The following is a 15,704-nucleotide window of genomic DNA, read 5'->3' on the forward strand; positions in this document are numbered from 1 at the left end:
GGGAAGGCACTTCCCCCGTTCAGACTCAACATGTGCGCCTTTGTTCTGCTGAAGGGCGTGTGTCAGTGGCCCGCAGGCACACCCCCAGCTTTCTGTATTTCAGACCCCACAGGGAGGGCTCTGGTCCTTCCTCGGCAGCACAACACGGTGTGCGTGCAGTCCCGTCTCCCCCTTTGGCTTCGGAGTGGACCTGCTGGCCACGGGAGACCCAGGCACTGCAAGAGGCTGGGTCTGGTGCAGTCTTTCCTCTCCGTATGGAAACGCTGTACTTCGTGAGCCTGAGAGCTGTTGTCTGTTCTCAGCAACCTCGTACCACAGCATTGGTCTCTTCCCTGGGTGCCACTTACCTGCCTTCTAACCTTGGCCACATAGCCTGGCCTCCCAGTGAAGGGAGGGACAATCCCCCTGCTTCCCACCTTTGCCTGTGGCAGTCACTATCTCCCATTCCTGAGCTTTTTCGTAGGGCACTGGCTGGTTCTCCAGCACTCGCCCCTGTAGATCACATCACTTTGGGTGTCACCATTCTTAGCTCTGCCATCTATCTACCTACCACTTTCACGTATTTTGATTCAAGGATATGGATATTTGGGTTCCCCCCCGCCAAGATTCAACCTGTCATTCCTATTGTGCCCTGAGCACCAAACACAGCATCTGGCACATCATGGGCACTCACACGTCTGTTCTGGGAATCACAAGAAATATTTTAGAACCTGCCACAATTTGGGGTTAGTCCTCTTCCGAGAATTCCATTAAGGTTCACGGTTGTGTAGGGATTAAAGGTACAGCAGGGTTGGCCATCAGGAAGCTACTAGAGGAATTCAGGTGTGATGATGGTGGTTACTTCCAGTCTGTTGGACCAGAGAGGATTCATGATCCTGAGGGCCATACGTTGCAACCTTTGAAATTCTTTTATTCTTCTAGATCGCTAGCTCCATTCTTCTCCAAGCTTGTATTTCTAGAAATAAATTAGAGCCTCCACACCTAGTCATTGGATGGTTGCTTTTTTATGGCCCACTTAATTGTGTGTGACTTTTCCGTGTGTTATTTTGCGAGGGTGATCAGAACTCAAGTCACCTGGGAGAAAAGAGCTTTCCCATGAATTACAGGGAAGAAACCCACCAATATAGAGCTCAAAGTTATCATTTGTCAGAGACCTCTTCTCTGGCCCACCCCCACCCTTGCTGGCCCTTTTGTCAATAGATTCTCAAACCCCCGTGAGTGCTTCATTTCAGCACCTCCTGCAATCTGTTAGACATTGTTTTGGAAGTTCTTTTTTGATGACGCCTTCCGTAGACTTTAAGCTCCATGAGATCAGGGACCACGTCCGTTGCCTCCGCTACCTCTCCAGCCCTCTGCCCAGTGCTCAGGACACGAAACTGTGCCCAACGACTGGACAAACGAGTGACGAACGTCAGAGCCCAGGCTGCTCAGACGTGTGCGTCTGTGAGCACGGCAAACAGGTCCTCCACACAGCTCAGCCTAGTCGGCTGTCCCTCGGGCAACCAGAAATCAGTGAACTTCACGGGGACTGGGTTTCTACACTTGGCTCCAAAGGTGAGGACACAAACACCTGACACGCTATTAATTTATAAATCAGTTTATTTACAGATTTTCTCTTTTCTTAAAGTACATTTCAGTTAACAAATCTATTTACACAGGTATACATGGGAATCCATCCCAGTTATTTTACAGGTCATACTTACAAACCACACCCCAAGTGTCGTGTGCGAGCTGCACCGGATGTGACTATTGGCTGAAAATGGCCTGGTGACCAGGCTATTTACACATACACAGTAAACGGGTTTGTTTTTTCATGTCTGCACAGTACAGTACACACACGGAGGCCAGGCCTCCCAGAGAACGCTTTGCAACGTGTTTCCCGAGAAGGCTTTGCAAAGTCCGGAAGGAAAAGCTATTAAACATACAGGTTAATTAAAATGACAGTACCTCCTTTACATCAGTTTACATTGTTTTCTTCACATTTTTATAATACAAAGATATTTTATTGAATTGCTGCACAACCAGTTTAAGATGATTTGTAAACATGTAAGTTCCTACAATTTGCATTAAACATCATTGTAGTTTCTATCATTTGCTCTTTGAATTAATGTTTTTATTCACTAGTATTCTTAAGGTAGTAAAAGAAGATGTAAGTTTGAACTTCTTGCAGAAAAGTTATGAGTCTCTAACGCTGTGCGAGTACACACTTTATTCAAGTATTGCAAAAAGCTAAGGCCACTTTTTTTCAAGACAAGAAAGTGAACAAAATTGTTTTTATCAATAGGCCACAACACTCTTATGAGCAATGAAATCTCTTCTGAAAGATAATTTCTCAGAGACCTGTAGTCACAGAAGGAATTTTCTTTTCTTTCGGGTAAAAGAAAAACAAATTGCCTTCCTTATTAACTACTTTTGAGCTCTTCCCACTTTTCCCTAGAATAAAAATTCCTGTTTAGACCTGAAGAGGGAATCTATACCCTGTACTTATTTAACCCAGAGTCAAGTACCCTGGATAGCACAAATTATTTTGGACTCAGAAATAAATCTGAAGCCTCTATGTTGGTTTACTACTAAATTCTGAGAGTGCTATTCTAAAAGATATTACTGCTGATGCAAAGATCTTTTTCTTAGAGGAATTACAAAGAAAGAGTGAAAGAGGATGGGAGTGGGGGGAGAAGGAACAAAGATTAGAAAGAGGGACTATTTAGATTCTTGAAGAGGCAGAGCTTGATTAAAAAGATCCCAATATGGAACGAGTGGCTGCGTATCCACAGTCATCAATCCTAATGCTAACAAGAAACACCTTTTCCATTATATCCAATAGTTAAAATAATAAGACATCTGCTAATCATAGATTCCTCTGTTTTCTGCTACCAAACTATGGACAACCATTTCTAAGCAGGGGCAAGACGGACCGACTGCTGCCTCCCCGGGGAGCCCGGATTTCTGAGGACCGCGCAGCCCCAGCAGCGCCCTCACCACGGAACTCTACGGGCTCCGCACTCTGATCTACTCTTTTCCTTTTCTGGAATCATAATGTCATAAAGAGTAAAGGTTAACTTTCTTATTAAAAATTGATTTAGATCCAAATAATGAGAATGTAGAAAAACAACCTATATTCCTATTATATTATTTTTATATTCACTTATAAAAAATTTATAGCAGCTGTAAAGTTTCAGTATCATAAGGACAATGTAATCCTACAAACAGCCAAAGGGTGTAGACAAGATGTTTTTCTGTCTTCCAAGTAACACAGACTAAAAACAAAGGCCTTTGCTTTTCCTTGGCCGCGTGAGAACAATATCTCCACACTACTGGTTAATAACCCCAAGAAACCCTAGCTTCTCTTAGTCAATCTGCTCGTTATGGCTACAAGACTAGAGCTCAACATCAAAAGCCCAGAAGAAATGCTGGCGATGCATCAAACTGCGCATTTCCCGAGACCCAGTCACCACATTTCAGTGCTTTCCTTATTTGTCAAGAGCTATCAGACCAGTCATTGTGCAAAATGCAAATATTCCAATGATCATTTCAGTAAGTGTCTCATGATGGCAAGATGAAACCAAGGAGGAATGGAAGTGTGCATAGTGAAACACTTGAGACGCAAAGGCAAGTTGACAGGGAAGATGCAGAAATGAACGAACGTGCACACTTAAAGATTATACCATCTTTGGGGTTTTTCTAACATATTGTGAAGCTCTAACATTCCAGGATATTTGTAAATAGGAATCCAGTGGATGTCTTATATCATGCTTCTAGTTGGGACCTTCCAATATTAAGGCATTTACATTCACGCCTAAGATTATCCACATTCTTCTAGATTACTTGAAGAAGGATGGGACTGATTAAGAGAAACCAGTCGAGAAGGCAGTGTATTGAGGTCCCGGAGAGCATCATGTGTGCTCTAACGTAGCAGCTGGAGTCTATGTATTTCTTTTCAGGTACAGGTAAGAGTTGTGAGAAGCAATGCTGCAGGAGAGGCAGAACTGAATTGTGCAGTGTCTTTAAATCACCTTATTCCATTCCTGCTACTGCAGGTGATCTCGGAAAAGCTCATCTTCTTTTCACCGAATCAAACTGCCTTCTTCGATATGTGTATGGGTCTGTTTAAACCGTAGATTTCCTGTGCAAAGACTATGAACCACAGAAGCTTCAAGACGGAAGCTTAACTATTACAAGAAGAATCTTTCACTTCTGAATAGGGACACACGTTTCCAACTTAATAATTTATCTGAAAATAAATTAAAAAAAAAATGTTCCATAGCGCAACACAAGCACACGAACAACAGACAATATCTTTTTGTCTTTGGTGCACACACTCATTTCCTAAATCATTCAAGTAACAGCGTCTCTGACTTCTTGGGGGAGAGATGGGGGGTGGGAGGGAGTTGAATGTTTGAAGGCCAAAATGAATCATTTCCACTTTTGCCATGCCTGGATGCCTGAGATGGTCCTGAGGATCTGGGATTCTGGGAGCAGCTGGCAGAGGTTTAGAAGGAGTAAGCAAAGTGCAGGGACAGAAGAAGGGGTAGGAGAGCCGGCCCCGCATCCGTCCTTTGAGCCCGGTCTTCAGTGGGGGCATTCCTCGTTTTCATGCCCACACAGAGAAAACTAAAAATAATGCAAAGGTTTAAAATTCTGTAGATGATGCTCAGAAAGCAAGGCTACCACTGATTTGTTAACTCGACAGGTCCGCTCGGTGCTGCTCAACTGCAAGAATGGAAGAAAACGGTCTTCAAAAAGAAGCGAAAGGAATTCCAAAGTGTGAAATAGGCACACATGATTAAACTTGCCTATTTAGAAGTGGTTAAGGGTTTAATACTGTTGAGAGACTATCGTGTCCATTTATGACTTTCATGGTATGGACCAGGATTACGTCTCCAAAATGGTAGGACGCACGTTAGCTATACACCTCACCCCGCCTGACTTCAGATTCAACGAAGAGACAGCCTCGTCTAAGCTAAGAGGTGAGTCTGGTGTTTTCAGCCCACATCTGGGACCTGGTAGGGGCGCTAACAAGAGGTGTAGGATTATATGTCAACATCAGGAGTGCGGCCCTGCCCACCGAAAATAACCAATCGATCCGGTGGACGGTCTCTAAAGGCAAAGGCTGTCATACCAGATATACCGCATGGTCCCATGAACTCCAAACCAGTAGTCTTTAAGGAAAGGTACCAAGTCCAGGAGCACTCTTGCTATGATGGAGATGGGGTGTGTATCAGGAGGCAGAAAGGCCCAGGACTCATATTACACTCAGTGTTCGATTTATTTGCAAGATGTCACACAAGTAGCATTCTCCCCTGTTTTTCACTGATCTGATTCAGAACATCGATAGTATCTCTGATCAAGGTCTCAAAGATCCCCTCGGCGAGCTGCATCTTCACACACAGCTCATCCTCGTCATAGTTCACCCACTGCGCCTCCTCTTCGTGCAGCTCCTGCACCTGGAATTTAGGGAACAACAAGGCGAGAAAATTACTGTCGCACAAAAGCTACAAAACTAATCATATTAATGCAATGCCTGATAGTAGGCATTATTATATATCAATGTGTATTACATGCCCGTCCATGAGAACACAGACCAAGGAAGTAAGTCAGACAAAAGGTAGTTTATATGATGATATCAAGATCCCTTTTCAAGTTGCAAGAGATTTGAAAAAACTCAACTGCCAAATAAAAGTGGCTTCAAAACTGTCAGAGTAGAATTTGACGATATTCCAGTATTTTACTAAGATATTTTAGATATTAAGGATTTATATTAGATATTAAGGTATTATAGATATTAAGGATTACAAGTGTGTTGTTGTCTATGACAACATAAGCAAATGTGTATAAGGATTTAAGGGGGAGAGAAGAATGTAAACTCTTAGATGTATGGATTTACAATTATAAAATGTATATATCGAAAAAAAATACTGAATGCGATTTTAGAATATTATAAATAAATGAAGTTTAATATTCATTACAGTATTTTTATTTTATTTTTTATGTTTATTTATTTTTTGAGAGAGAGACAGAGCTTTGAGCTGTCAGTACAGAGCCTAATGCGGGGCTCAAACTCACAAACTGTGAGATCATGACCTGAGCCAAAGTCAGATGCTGAACCAACTGAGCCACCCAGGCGCCCCTTCATTACAGTATTTTTAAAATGTATTATTGCTTAAGTTTATTTTAAAAATCAGTCATGTAATACTTGCTCTTTTTTTTTAACTGAAGTATAGTTGACACCGAATGTTAATTAGTTTGACACAGTGATTCAACAATTCCATACATTATGCCATACTCACCATGGTAAGTGTACTTACCATCCGTCATCATACAATGTTATTACAGTATTAGTTGCGTTTTAGGGTTTGGGGATTCCCAAGGTAAACTAAAACCAATCAAGTTAGAACTAACTGTCCAAGATTTTTTTGCCTGTTTACAATTTTTAAAGACTACTCTTAAAAACAAACAAACAAACATATGAGACTTAACAGTATGTAATGATACTCTATGTGGGTTGGAGGTGAGGCAGAGAAAGTGGATTGTAAACCCCAATCTAGTGAGAAATTCAGTGACCGGAGTGTCTAACCAGAAATCTAACCTGGTGAAAAAGCCGTACAACCACAAATACCTGACTTGCCCTGATCAGAGTTTCATCTCAAAAGACGCAGAGGAAGTGAAGGTGGGCGCTTGTACTCTGGTTCCTGTTAGGAGGAAATGAGAAGACTCCACTGCCCTGGAGTTTGAGAGCACAAGAAGAAAGAACAGCCTTGCCTGACAGGTGCCCTTGGCCAGGGCTGACAGATCTATGACACGGTGGCTGCCACATTCTTTCTCTTTGAGGAGAGTTTTTTGAAGGGTTTACAAAACATCCATTTCCTCTGTTCTCTAATTTATGATCCGTGAACACATATGCCACCAGAAAGGGCTCCAAGGTCAAATAAGTTTTAGAAAGCTCCCTCTGGGAGTTTCACAATGTAAATTAGCCTATTAAAAAGAAGTCCACCAGTAAATAAATTTATTTAAAATTTTTTTTAACATTTATTATTGAGAGACAGAGAGAGACAGAGCATGAGCATGGGAAGGGCAGAGAGAGAGGGAGACACAGAATCTGAAGTAGGCTCCAGGCTCTGAGCTGTCAGCACAGAGCCCGATGCGGGGCTCGAACTCACAAACCACGAGATCATGACCTGAGCCAAAGTCGGACGCTTAACCGACTGAGCCACCCAGGCACCCCAAGAAACATTTAATCCAGGGTTTCTCATATTTATTTGATCAAAGAATCATTTTGTATGGATGTGTAAGAAATACAATTAACCTCCCAAGGAACTGGTGTTCCTCTCATGAAGGATGCTGTATGCAACAGCCTAATGCAACACTTCTCAAACTGGTGTTGAGGGAGAACCATGTTCTGGGAAAGCTAAGAGGTGTGTCCCCACATAAGATTTCATATTGCCCATGAATTTTGTCCAAACAAAGTTGCACAGCTTTCCTTTTTATAAGTTTTCCCAACCTTTAATGTTAAATCTTTTCTCTTCCCCAATAACACAATTTAGGAAGCACTGTCCTAAGGCAACCAATTGTGGCCTTAGAGTAGAATATATGCTTGGGACTTCATCTGTTATCTCAGTGCACAGACGATAAGCCCCCACAGTGCCCTCATCAGATTTAGCAAAAGCTTTGCTCCTCCTTAAGAGCAGGAACCATTTCCCTTTTGGCTGGCGAGGACTAATATCATGTTTTCCATTTTGCTTTAGCCATCAAAAAGCACAAAGCCCAACTCAGAACTTCAACTATGGCAACTGAGGGATCTCGTAGCCTGCAGATCTGCCTCCGTGTTTTTTCTTCTGGCTTTTGGAGCCTATTCTATTTTCTTACACATTTTCCTCTGTTCCTGCAGATGTGTTATGGATGTATGGTAAATTAGTATGTATTATATAAATTAAATTACATTAAAAAGTCAGTCTAATAATTTTAATTTCTCAGTGACAAGGATGGTGCGAATAGAATGTGCTAAGCATCTGGCACATGGATTTTTTACTGAGTGCTAAAAGGCTGTCTTTGGCTCTGTCCAGTTCATCGTTTGCAGCAATGACCCGGATGAATTTTAGAGGTAACAAGAAGTTGAGAACAGAACTACGTTGGAAAAACGAACTAAAAAATGTATGGGTAGCTTGGAATGAAGAGCCAAATTTAACAAGATGATGCAATAAAAGAATAAGGTCCTATATTTGGGTCCCCAAAATAACAACAGAGGGACAGGTTGAAACTTTAGTCTTGGGGTTTTCCTAAGTTTTTGTGAGTCCTGTGAGAATGATGTAGCTAAAAATAAAACAAATGTAATTATAAACTGCATTAGTCCAAGTGTAATATCTAAAAAACGAAGGGTTGCATGTCCATACTAATTAAATACACGAAATATTATATGGTCAGTTCTGTGCACAGTATTTAAAGAGGGACACTGAAAAAAGAGGTAAAGTGAAAAGATGTCGAGGGGACTTAAAAACACTATCAGACAAGAGGAGAGAATACCGTTTAAAAGGGAGAGAAAGACTCAGGTGCAACACGACAGCTGCCTCAAAGGCATGCAGGAAGAATTCAAATTGTTAGATAAAACACCAAAGCTGGAGAAGTAAATTATAATTAATTATATGAAAGAAAACCCTTTTAGGCTTACTATGAGAAAGAACTTATCAACAATAGGTAGACCCTCAGGAGCTATCTCGTACCTTAACAGACCTTAACTTGTAAAGGAGATTCAATCATAAGCTAGGTGGTTTCACTACAGGATTTGTCCTTAGTGCAATTGTACCTACAGTAGAGGCAATTTCCAAGGCTACTATGTGTAAAGGATATGCAAGAGTTGGTCTAATTTCTTGTCGTTCATCCCACATCACATACACTTTGAGAATGCATTGCTAAAAATAGCTCATCATATTCTTAGCTCACCTAAGAGAAAACTTAATGTCCTTCTGGAGTGGTAAAGAGACAGAGTGAATGAGACCTGGAGCTGAAAGAAAGATTTCTGTTCTTATTTTTGGCTAATGGAGGCCCTTCTGTCTAAAAAAAAAAACTTTCTTTGTATTTTACTCACCTCAAATAATGCCTACTGACACAGGGAGAGTTAGACTGATTAGGGACCTTCCTAGTCTGAGCGATGACAGCTAAATTACACATTTCCTTTTGGAAAGCAACTTTTGGAGGAAGCTACTGTTCATTCTGGAATATTTACTATAACAGATCATCCTGTCACAAGTGCTCACGTTCAGCGGGAGGGCACCCGTCCACGGTGTGGATGCCACCGCGCCGACTCAGGGACATGTTCCTGCCGTGCTCTCTCCTCTGCGCCATCACAAGTTCTCCTTTTTCCTGTCAGCATATTTTTTTCATGCTACAAGAATGCTCTCTTGTCACCATGTCCCCCTCCATCTTTCGCTTCACAAAAAAACTCCTTTGACATGTCCATTTTTGCTCTCACTAATCTCTTGTTCTCTCTTGAAACCTACTGCAAATCAAATGTTTACCTCATGCACGCCACCCAAAGTCTTTGTATTAATGTTAAGATCAGTAAAGACCGCCACGTTGCTAAATCCCATGGTAAATCCTTAGTTCTCATTTTACTTGACCAATTAGCTGTATCCCATGCAGTTGATTCTTGCCTCTTCCTTAAAACACTCTTACCTGGCTTCCAGGACCCCACCCTCTCCTGGCTTGCTTCTACTTCACTGGCTGTTCCTTTTTAGTTTCGTTTGTTTGTTCCTCCTCATCTTCTGAATACATGAAACATTAGAGTGTGTCAGGAATTAAGTCCTTGGACCTCCTCCCTTTGCATCTACACTCTGTTGGTCTCAGGGCTCTGACTGCCATCTATGTGTCCACCACTCCCAAAGTCCTACCTCCAGCCTAGGACTCGTGCCTGAGATCTAGACTCGTATGTCCACTTGCCTCTTCAGTATCTCCATTTGGATGTTTATCAGACACCTCAAATTTAACAGGTTCAGAACAGAACTCTTGATATTGCTTCCCAACCTGCTCCTCTCAATCTTCCTCAAGTCGGCAAAGGGAAGTTCCATCCTTTGAGTTGTTCAGGCCAACCCGATGGAGTTATTTTTAATACTTTTCCCTCTCTCATATGGCACAATTTATCAGCAATTCCATTCTGCTTTGAAAATCTGTCTAGAATCTGACTACTTCTTACCACCTCAACACCACCACACTGGTGCTAGCCACTATTATTGCTTGTCTGGATTATGACAATATCCTGCTGGTCTCCTTGCTCCCGCCTTTACTACCATTCCCTCAGTCTATTCTCAACACAGCAGTCACAGTGATCCTGTTAAATAAATTAAGTCAGATCACATCACTCTTCTGCTCAAACCTTAAATGTCTGCTGATCTTATTCAGCGTAAAACCTAGTTTTTACAAGGGCCTATTAGACCCTGTATGATTCGGCCCTCTGTGCGTGTACACACACACACACAGACACACACACACACACAGACACACACACACCGATACTTCTGGGACATCATCTCCTACTACTTTTTCTGACTCCTCACTCTGCTCCATACCCAGTGATTTTTCCCTAATAATCAAGGCCTGATGTATCTTTTCCAGAATGTTCTTCCCCTGGATGAGTGTTTGGCTCACTTCATTTCCCTCAGTCCTTTAAACAAATGTCATCTTCTCAGTAAAATCTTTCCCAGCCATCCTATCTAGAACTGCAACCCCCAATATTCCCTTATTGCCTCCATAGATTTATTTTTCTTATGTATCTGTCTCCCTTACTAGAATGAAAGCTCCTTGCATTTTGTCTGGTTTGTTCACTAATGTATTCCCAGGGCCTAGAATACTACTTAGCACATAGCAGGTCCATAAGAAATGACTGATTGATTGATTGATTGATTGGGTTAATTTGAACTGGCCACAGATGCTCCTGGGAGCTCAGTGGATCTAATGCTGTAACAGGGAAATATGTGAATAGTTTTCTCGGTTCTTTCTTATCGTTGTAAAGCATGGTATTCATGCATACATACATCAGAGTCCCTTTTCCAATTAAACTTTTCACATGATTTAATTCTGTGTTAATCTTTTCTTTTATCACACTGGACTGTGTGGTGATGAACCAGTGTGATGAAAGAAAATACTGGCATTGGTCAAAAAAGTATATTGAAAAACTTGGCGATATGGCTGACATATTATATGATCTTATAGGAAGATGGAATCACAGCATTCTGGGATTAAATCTAGCTAGTAGTGTTAGGATCTTTAGGCAGAGGTGGCAGCATCTGCTTGTTCTGAGTCCAAGTGCTTTCATCTCTCAGGCATAGGTAACAGATTAAAACTACTATAGCTGAGAGGCATGTACATTTTTATTTTTATTTTTTTCAAGTTTACTTATTTATTTTGAGACAGAGTGCGTGTGCATGGGAGGGGCAGAGAGAGGGGGAGAGAGAGAATCTGGAGCAGGCTCTGCCCTGTCCTGACGCGGGGCTCGAACACACGAACTGTGAGATCATGACCTGAGCTGAAACCAAAAGTCGGACGTTTAACCGACTGAGCCACCCAAGTGCCCCAGCTTGTGTATTTTTAATAAAAAGATGAAATTTTTACTTTCACGATGCAAAAAAACAAAAATTTTCATAATGTATCTCATAGCACCAAGTCAAATTTCTGACCCAAGTTCTAAGTGACATAATTTAGACTCTGGCTATTTATAGACAGGGAGGGTAGGGATCAAATAAGAAAATGATTGTAAATCAATAAAAACGTTTACACTAATAATATCTACTACTTTTGAGAGCTTTCTATATGCCACTTAAGACATACAGTACCTCATTTGGTCATCACTACAACTCTATGAGGCTGTCACTCTACAGAGGGGGAGACTGAGAGACAGAGAGGTAACCTGCCCAAAGTCACGTTGTTAGTAAGTGGTAGGAGACAAGTTTGGAACCTTCAAGGAGTCTGATTCCACAGATCTGGCTCTTAACTGCTATGCCCTATTTTCTCATTTTAGTGGCACTAACATCCATGGGAGCATTCTGGGGATCGTACATCCAAGAATATTAAACGAGGCTCAGGATATTTCAGGACCTCTAAAATCTAAAGATCCTAACCAAAATTACCAACAGTCAAAACTCTAGAAAAACAATAAAACTCATCGATTTTATAAGAAAAGCTGGCTTCATTTTATCTACAGTATTGAGCTGACCAAAATGTTAATCACTGACTTCTTCTGCTCTTTTAAATGATAATACCCAAATATTACTTAGAAATAAAATTTGAAAAACTCCTGGCGTACGTTAAAACACCACCACCCCCAACACCACAACTAGCTGGCAAGCCCGTCAGAGTAAAAATGGTAAGATAAGAGTAAGGTGATGCGAAAAAGTTCTCATATAAAGACATATATTGGATAAAATACAACAAAAAATATTTGTAATGCATATAGGGAAATCTTGAGAAAAGAGGAAAATCCTGACTACCAGAACAAATAGGGATTTAAAAGAGTAGCAAGAGCTGCAACTATTTAGGGGAAGAATCAAGCACCGTGGAAGAGAGAACAGGGCCAAAGGGATGTCCAGAGAGGCGCCACAGGGAAATGGAGACTTGGGGAGAGGCAATATTCTAAGAGACAATAATAGCTGAGAATTTTCCAGAATTGAGTAAAGATATGAATCCATAGATTTAATAAGCACAGTGAGTCCAAAGCAGGAAAACAAAAAACAAAAAACAAAAAACAAATCCACATCTAGACACATCCAGAGAAACTGTGAAACAAACACACAAATACACAAACACACATACACGGTCTTCCACAGAAACCAAAAAGATAAGACAGATTCCCCAAAAAGAACTATCAGCAGATGTCTCAAGACCAACAAGAGAGGTCAGGTTACAGGAAAATAGTATCTTCAAGCTGCTGAAGTGAAAGAACGATCGTCCTAGAATTCAATATGTAAGTAAGCCGGAATTCAGGAGCAGGGGCTGAGATCAGAGCAGACAGACAGACCTGCAGACAAAGGCTGAGAGCTGACATGATGTTTGTGGGATTAACGAAATACTAAAGTATGGACGTTAGAAAGGTGGAAACAATGGTTTCTGTATTATTTTCATTCTTTTTTGTCATTCTGAAATATGTAAGGATTAAACATGCAAAAAATTTAGAATAACCAATGAACAGGTAAAAATATTAACCACATTGATAATAAAATTAAATAGAGCAAAATGAGCTCATTCTTTTGGTAAAGACTTACACATTGGTAGTAGCTAGTATTGGCAAAGGTGGGAACCTCCACTCTTGTACCGTGCTGGTAAGGATGTATAATTGCTACGACCTTTTTGGAGAACAATTTGACAACACATACGTAAGCCTTAACATTCTGCATATGCTTTTAATCAGCGATTCTATTTCTAGGAGTTTATCCTAAGGAAACCACTGGAAATAAGTACAAAGATCTACCATATCACAAGATGTTTATTACAACACTGCCGTTTAAAAGAGCAAAAAAAATTACTGACTGGTTAAATAAATGATGGTACATCCGTACAATGGATTACTATACTTCCACAACAATAAAATTGGATAAAGTTATTAAATGTGATATAAAATAGAGGAACATTTAGTGACAAGAAAAAAGTTCACATTTTATTGACTAAAAACAGATTACAAAAAAGAGACCATGATCTCAACTGTTTAAAAAAATCCTCTGTATAAAGACCCTAAGTCTATATATCACAATATTAAGAGCTATCTAGGTGATGAGATTATCATGATTTTTCTTTTGACTTACCAATATTTTCTAAATTTCATAAAATGAGCATGATTGTTTCATAATAAACATGATTTTTCTTTTGTACTATGGGAAAAATTTTGGTTCATGTGATATAAAAAGATTGTTTTGAATCTCAATCTCTCTATGCAGGAGAATTAGAATCTCCAGATGCTAGGTTGGCTAAATCTAACAGTGGGAGAGGAGTTTATTTAGCATTTTTAAAAAAAATTTTTTTTTTTGAATGTTTATTTATTTTTGAGACAGGGAGAGACAGAGCATGAACAGGGGAGGGTCAGAGAGAGGGAGACACAGAACCTGAAACAGGCTCCAGGCTCTGAGTTGTCAGCACAGAGCCTGACGCGGGGCTAGAACTCACGGACCGCAAGATCATGACCTGAGCCGAAGTCGGCCACCTAACCGACTAAGCCACCCAGGCGCCCCTATTTAGCATTTTTAATAATTAACTCAAGGAACTAACAGTATCATTTTGCTATACATTAAGAGTGAACTCATGAAACAAGTTACATAGGCCCAGGTCTCTCTGTAGGAAGGTGGAAAACAGTTTATGACCAGCAAAGGGAATATTCACAAAATATATCTTGTTACTATTTTCCCAACTCCCAAATCTCCTGAATTGTTGTACATTGACATTACCCTCACCCAAGCTATAATAATCTCATACTAGCAAAAGGAATTTTTGTTTGCTATTTAAGAATTTTCTGAAAACTGCTGGAGAGACCAATGTTTTCCTGTGTAAGTGATCCTATCTGGCACCTGGAAGCCTATGCCTTCCAAGGACAAGATCTTGTTTTGTGGTACATCTAATAAAGAGCTACAAATCAATTCATTTATTGTTCACTTGTGAGATGTATTACTTGTCATTTCTGACTAATAATTCCAGTCTGAAGATGCCTCCAAATTGTTGCTCCCCCGCCAACGTATTTAATCCTTTCACTGTGAAGATGACATTTTTATAACCATGTGAAGTGAGAGCTGTCTGTAACTAGCTGGAAGCCGCATGCATTAAGCCTTCACTCTCTGTTCATTTTGAACTGCCACACTATGCTGGTTTCCTCATTTACTTGACATGTGCTCAAGATAAACTTACCTAAGAAGTTTTGCTTCAATAAACCTAAACAGTCACCTTTGACCTACAGGCTACATCCTTCTCACTGGTCTTTTTTCCTCCACACATTTCTTTTGAAGGATTCTTCCAGCATTTTAATTTTTTTTAATTCTTTTTTTTTTCTTTTGAGAGCGAGAGAGAGAAAGTGTGAGCAGGGGAGGGGCAGAGAGACAGGGAGAGAGAGAATCCCAAGCAAGCTCTACGCCATCAGTGACCTGAGCTGAAATCAGAGTCAGGTGTTTAACTGACTGAGCCACCCAGGTGTCTCATTTCCAGGACTTTTAAAACTGCAGATCTGGTCTTGTAATCTCTCTTGCTTAAACTCCTTGCTTTTACAATAAAATCCAAAATCCCTGATGTGGCTTACAAGGCACTGCAGGACACAGACTCTACCTCTCCAGTTTATGCCACCTCCAGCCGTGCTAACATTTCAGCTCAGACCCATGCTCATTTCAGGTCTTTGCAAACGTGGTTTGCTTTCCGTGAATTGTTCTTCTATCTTAGGACCCAGTTAATGCTTACTCGTCTTTAAGGTCTCAGCTCAGATGTCACTTCCTCAGGGAAGTCTTCCCTGACCATCTTCATCAGATCAGTTTCCTCTGGGTTATGCTTGTATAAAGCTCTCTGTTCCTCTATTTTTATCACTTAATTTATAATTTATAAAATTTCTAATTTACTTATGTAAATTATATATTAATGGCTAGTTTTTCCAGCCAAGGATAAATCCATGAAGGCAGGGTCTAGGTCTGTCTTGCTTACCACTGTAACATTAGTCGTTAATTAGCACAATTCTTGACTCAGTGTGTGCCCTGAGA

The 15,704-nt window shown here is 40.6% G+C and overlaps 1 protein-coding gene across 3 annotated transcripts in view; it reads right to left on the minus strand.

Moving 5' to 3' along the window:
- Positions 1-1,581: 1,581 nt before the first annotated feature.
- Positions 1,582-15,704, minus strand: part of CEP350 (centrosomal protein 350) — a 155,877-nt gene continuing 141,754 nt past the window's right edge. For all 3 annotated transcript variants that reach the window (XM_078440525.2, XM_078440524.2, XM_078440526.2), the window contains one exon: positions 1,582-5,444. In XM_078440525.2, coding sequence (XP_078296651.2) covers positions 5,280-5,444 — 165 coding nt within the window. In that variant the 3' untranslated portion in view covers positions 1,582-5,279. The remainder of the gene's footprint in view (positions 5,445-15,704) is intronic.

The sequence above is a fragment of the Panthera onca genome, chromosome F1 (assembly GCF_046562875.1).
Source record: "Panthera onca isolate mPanOnc1 chromosome F1, mPanOnc1 haplotype 2, whole genome shotgun sequence".
NCBI classification, from domain to species: domain Eukaryota; kingdom Metazoa; phylum Chordata; class Mammalia; order Carnivora; family Felidae; genus Panthera; species Panthera onca.